Consider the following 5,000-nt stretch of genomic DNA (forward strand, 5'->3'; position numbering starts at 1 on the left):
TCTTGTCCTGTCCTGTAGCTGTCTTGTCCTGTAGCGTTCTTGTCCTGTCCTATAGCTGCCCTGTCCTATAGCTGCCCTGTCCTATAGCTGCCCTGTCCTATAGCTGCCCTGTCCTATAGCTGCCCTGTCCTATAGCTGTCCTGTCCTATAGCTGTCCTGTTCTGTAGCTGCCCTGTCCTATAGCTGTCCTATAGCTGTCCTGTTCTGTAGCTGCCCTATCCTATAGCTGTCCTGTCCTATAGCTGTCCTGTCCTGTAGCTGTCCTGTAGCTGTCCTGTCCTGTAGCTGTCCTGTAGCTGTCCTGTCCTGTAGCTGTCCTGTCCTGTAGCTGTCCTGTCCTGTAGCTGTCCTGTCCTGTAGCTGTCCTGTCCTGTCCTGTAGCTGTCCTGTAGCTGTGTGATGGTGGTACCTGCAGCTCCTGGTGCTCTTGCAGCAGGCGATCGTACTCTCTGGTCAGAGCGTTACTCTGCTTCTTCAGGGCCTCCAGCTCTGCCTGGGACGTCTTCAGGACTGGGGGGACATTTCAGACAGTGGTCACACCTTACTATACTAAGAGGGGGGGGGGGGGGGTTGAGGGGGTAGTGGTACTAACCTTCCTGGAAGGGGGGGGGGGTGAGGGGGTAGTGGTACTAACCTTCCTGGAAGGGGGGGGGGGGGGGGTGAGGGGGTAGTGGTACTAACCTTCCTGGAAGGGGGGGGGTTGAGGGGGTAGTGGTACTAACCTTCCTGGAAGGGGGGGGGGGTGAGGGGGTAGTGATACTAACCTTCCTGGAAGGGGGGGGGGGGGGGTGAGGGGGTAGTGGTACTAACCTTCCTCAGAGCTCCTCATCTCTCTCTTCAGCCTCTCCATCTCGCTCCTGAGCAGCTGGTTCCCTTCAGCTGTGGCCTCGTCTGTCTTCCCCTCCATCAGGGTCTGGAACACCCAACACCATGAACTTTAACCCCTGACTTCTCACTAAGACACGTTGTGGTCCGGAACACACACACCGTGAACTTGTAACCCATGACCTCTCGCTAAGACACGTTATGGTCTGGAACACACCATGACCTTAACCCCTGACCTCTACAGGACAGGTGAGAGCTGACCTAATGTCATGGGTTCACCTGCTTCAGGAGCTGGTTGTCCTCCATGTACTTCTTGGCGGCCTCGTTGGCGTTCTGGGCCTGGGTCTGCAGGGAGGCCGTGGTGCTGGAGGCCGCAGCCAGCTGGTTGATCAGGGTGATCACCCTCCTCATCACCCTGAGAGAACAGCAGCACCAGGACACGTTACACCTCTGCTCTGCCCTCTCCTCATCACAGAACACCACCAGGACACATTACACCTCTGCTCTGCCCTCTCCTCATCACAGAACACCACCAGGACACATTAGACCTCTGCTCTGCCCTCTCCTCATCACAGAACACCACCAGGACACATTACACCAGGGGTGTCAAACTCAAATACACAGTGGGCCAAAATTTAAAACTTGAACAAAGTCGCGGGCCAACATTGAACAAATGAAAATTTTAATATGGACCCAAACAAGTTTTGCTTTAACATTGAATATGGAACAAGCAACGCTTATTACCATACAATCTATAACTTAATAGTGCAGACATGCAAAATCGAATACTGGCGGGCCAGCTCTAGTAGTCATTTGGTATTGCCTCGCGGGCCAAATATAATTACACTGCGGGCCAAATTTGGCCCACGGGCCAGAGTTTGACACCCCTGCATTACACCTCTGCTCTGCCCTCTCCTCATCACAGAACACCACCAGGACACATTACACCTCTGCTCTGCCCTCTCCTCATCACAGAACACCACCAGGACACGAGGTGACACCTCTGCTCTGCCCTCTCCTCATCACAGAACACCACCAGGACACATTAGACCTCTGCTCTGCCCTTTCCTCATCACAGAACACCACCAGGACACATGAGACCTCTGCTCTGCCCTCTCCTCATCACAGAACACCACCAGGACACGTTACACCTCTGCTCTGCTCTCTCCTCATCACAGAACACCACCAGGACACGAGGTGACACCTCTGCTCTGCCCTCTCCTCATCACAGAACACCACCAGGACACATTAGACCTCTGCTCTGCCCTCTCCTCATCACAGAACACCACCAGGACGGTTCTGACTTCTGTTCCCTCCTCAATACAGAACAACACCAGGACATGTTAGACTTCTGTTCTCACTTTAGAACAACACCAGGACACATTACACTTCGGTTCTGACCTCTCCCCATCACTTCATAGAACAACATTCAGGACATTTTAGTTCTGTTCTGCCCCCCCCCCCCCCCCACAGCCAGAGGGAGAACCCAGAGATGTGAGACTCACAGCCAGAGGAAGAGGGAGAACCCGGAGATGTGAGACTCACAGCCAGAGGAAGAGGGAGAACCCGGAGATGTAGAAGTTTCTCTGGGCTCTGAACAGCTTCATGTGCAGGTGGTCGGACATGTTGGGATGCAGCTTGTTCTCCTTGCTGTTCTCCGCCCCCGAATACTTCCTCATCTCACGCACTGCGTCTGCAGGTCACACAGGAAGAAGCATGTCTCAAGGAGTCAGGTACTCAGCGTACAACATGGTGAACATCAACTGATCTGGTAGAAGCATGTCTCAAGGGCCGTCAGGTACTCAGCGTACAACATGGTGAACATCAACTGATCTGGAAGAAGCATGTCTCAAGGGCCGTCAGGTACTCAGCGTACAACATGGTGAACATCAACTGATCTGGAAGAAGCATGTCTCAAGGACCGTCAGGTACTCAGCGTACAACATGGTGAACATCAACTGATCTGGAATTATGTCTCAACGCCAGTCTGTTTCCTGTAGAGCACAGATCACTGTGTAGAACCAAAGGCGTAGATAAAAACACTACTGCGGTGTATGGAAGGAGCTAGGATTAAGGTCATTTACTGGCTTTCCCTCTGAGATTGTACAGTTTTTAGGAAGGCTAACGCTACGTACCGAGGAGGAGGAGGAGGATGAAGGTTAGCGCTAGCTACGTACCGAGGAGGAGGACGATGAGGATGATAATCATGGTGAGGAAGACTTTGTTCCAAAACCTGGCCATCCGGCTCCAAATACCCAGCTGGAATATTCTCTGCCATCTGGAAAACACACACACACACACACACACATACACACACACACACACACACACACACACACACACACACATGAATCAGAGACACAGAAAAAGCAAGGGCAAAGACAGAAACAGCAGTTGCAGCTAAACGGTGGTACACTGACTTCAGGTGTACGAGCTTAAGAGATCCCATATGACCCCAGAGAACATGATTAAACTATGGACTTAGACCCCAGAGAACATGATTAAACTATGGACTTAGACCCCAGAGAACATGATTAAACTATGGTTAAGACCTAGTCCCCAGAGAACATGATTAAACTATGGTTATGACTTAGACCCCAGAGAACATGATTAAACTATGGTTAAGACCTAGTCCCCAGAGAACATGATTAAACTATGGTTAAGACCTAGTCCCCAGAGAACATGATTAAACTATGGTTATGACTTAGACCCCAGAGAACATGATTAAACTATGGTAATGACTAGTCCCCAGAGAACATGATTAAACTATGGTTAAGACCTAGTCCCCAGAGAACATGATTAAACTATGGTAATAACTAGTTCCCAGAGAACATGATTAAACTATGGTAATGACTAGTTCCCAGGCATGACTCAGACCACTGTACCTCCTCGCAGAGATGAAGGGCAGACACAGGATGACGAGGACTGCGATCTCCACGTACAGGAAGGATGCGACGGCGGTCCACTGTAGCGTCATCTCTAGAGAGCAGGTCTGCTGGAGCAGAGAGAGGAAACATCTCACCACGCTGATCGCTCACAGACCAGACACAAGTGCTGGTTTACTATACTATCTCACATTAACCTCCGCTAGCGAGTTGCATCAATATTAGAAACCAACCCAGGCAGCTGAGGTTAGACTCCTTTGAATCTCAGAAAACTACTGACACACACTTCTCAACATTATTCTCGGTGATAAGCTTCTTAGCTGGGCTAGTTGTGGGTAAAACCCTGTTCAAAGTTCACATACTAGATCAGATTATATTCAACTTTGTAATTGGACCACTGCGTTAGCTAAATCAACAACCTTATTGCTAGCAACGTTACGCAGGAAACGATTACGTCAACACAGAAAGGCAAACTTTTTGCACACAAACGCCAATGTTAATGTCTTCATTTTTTCGACACATAGTAAACGAAACTCACGGATGAGAGAGACGGTCTGGCAGCTAGACTAGAGGAGTTGCGAAACTTTATTTGCTCTCTAGCGCTCTTCCTGGTTCTGACTGCACCCGTCTTCTTCTCCCGTCAGCGGGTCGACCAGAGCAGAGGTGGTGTGTGTGTGTGTGTGTGTGTGTGTGTGTGTGTGTGTGTGTGTGTGGTGTGTGTGGTGTGTGTGTGTGTGTGTGTGTGTGTGTGGTGTGTGTGTGTGTGTGTGTGTGTGTGTGTGTGGTGTGTGTGTGTGGTGTGTGTGTGGTGTGTGTGTGGTGTGTGTGTGTGTGTGTGTGTGTGTGTGTGTGTGTGTGGTGTGTGTGTGGTGTGTGTGTGTGGTGTGTGCGCTCGTACTGCCGCCTACAGGACCGGAGGGACACGGCACCCCGGGAAGGTTCTAGCAAACCCGCGCCCACTGTTCTAGCCAGCTAACGCTCGCTTAGTCTAGTCGGCTAGGTTCCCAAATGTGTCCATGTTGGCATGACGTGTTTGAGAGACATGCGTGTATCTGTCTGAGCAGGAAGCCGGTGGGACTACAACCATACATCCATGGACTACAATCAACTGACACATCCACAAAGAATGTCCGGAAGTGGCCCGGAAGTGACGCTTACGTTAGCTGAACCTAGCTAGTTTGCTACCAGACATGGAGGCTGAGCAGCACAGCAACAACTGATTAATATCCCCCCCCCCCCCCCCAAACAACCATCTCTATAACGTCGACATCTTCGTGACAAAGGTAAGAA

General features: G+C 50.7%; 2 protein-coding genes across 4 annotated transcripts in view; one reads left to right on the forward strand and one right to left on the reverse strand.

Annotated features, from left to right (window-relative positions):
* LOC311317173 (B-cell receptor-associated protein 29-like) overlaps positions 1 to 4,336 on the reverse strand; it is a 10,403-nt gene extending 6,067 nt beyond the window's left edge. Inside the window, exons 1-7 of one of the 3 annotated variants that reach the window (XM_084448211.1) lie at positions 4,249 to 4,336; positions 3,711 to 3,820; positions 3,003 to 3,103; positions 2,371 to 2,518; positions 1,105 to 1,240; positions 811 to 913; positions 410 to 510 (exon numbers count right to left, since the gene is read on the reverse strand). In XM_084448211.1, coding sequence (XP_084304337.1) covers positions 410 to 510; positions 811 to 913; positions 1,105 to 1,240; positions 2,371 to 2,518; positions 3,003 to 3,103; positions 3,711 to 3,802 — 681 coding nt within the window. In that variant the 5' untranslated portion in view covers positions 3,803 to 3,820; positions 4,249 to 4,336. Of the gene's footprint in view, positions 1 to 409; positions 511 to 810; positions 914 to 1,104; positions 1,241 to 2,370; positions 2,519 to 3,002; positions 3,104 to 3,710; positions 3,821 to 3,943; positions 4,005 to 4,248 lie in introns of those variants that run through there. The other 2 variants (XM_084448212.1, XM_084448210.1) reach the window with 2 other exon arrangements.
* A 565-nt stretch (positions 4,337 to 4,901) lies between these two features.
* Positions 4,902 to 5,000, forward strand: part of scyl2 (SCY1 like pseudokinase 2) — a 29,445-nt gene continuing 29,346 nt past the window's right edge. The window contains exon 1 of the mRNA XM_084447508.1: positions 4,902 to 4,993. The gene's annotated coding sequence lies outside the window, so the exon portion shown is untranslated. The remainder of the gene's footprint in view (positions 4,994 to 5,000) is intronic.

This window comes from Borostomias antarcticus (assembly GCF_949987555.1).
Source record: "Borostomias antarcticus genome assembly, chromosome: 13".
Classification (NCBI taxonomy): domain Eukaryota; kingdom Metazoa; phylum Chordata; class Actinopteri; order Stomiiformes; family Stomiidae; genus Borostomias; species Borostomias antarcticus.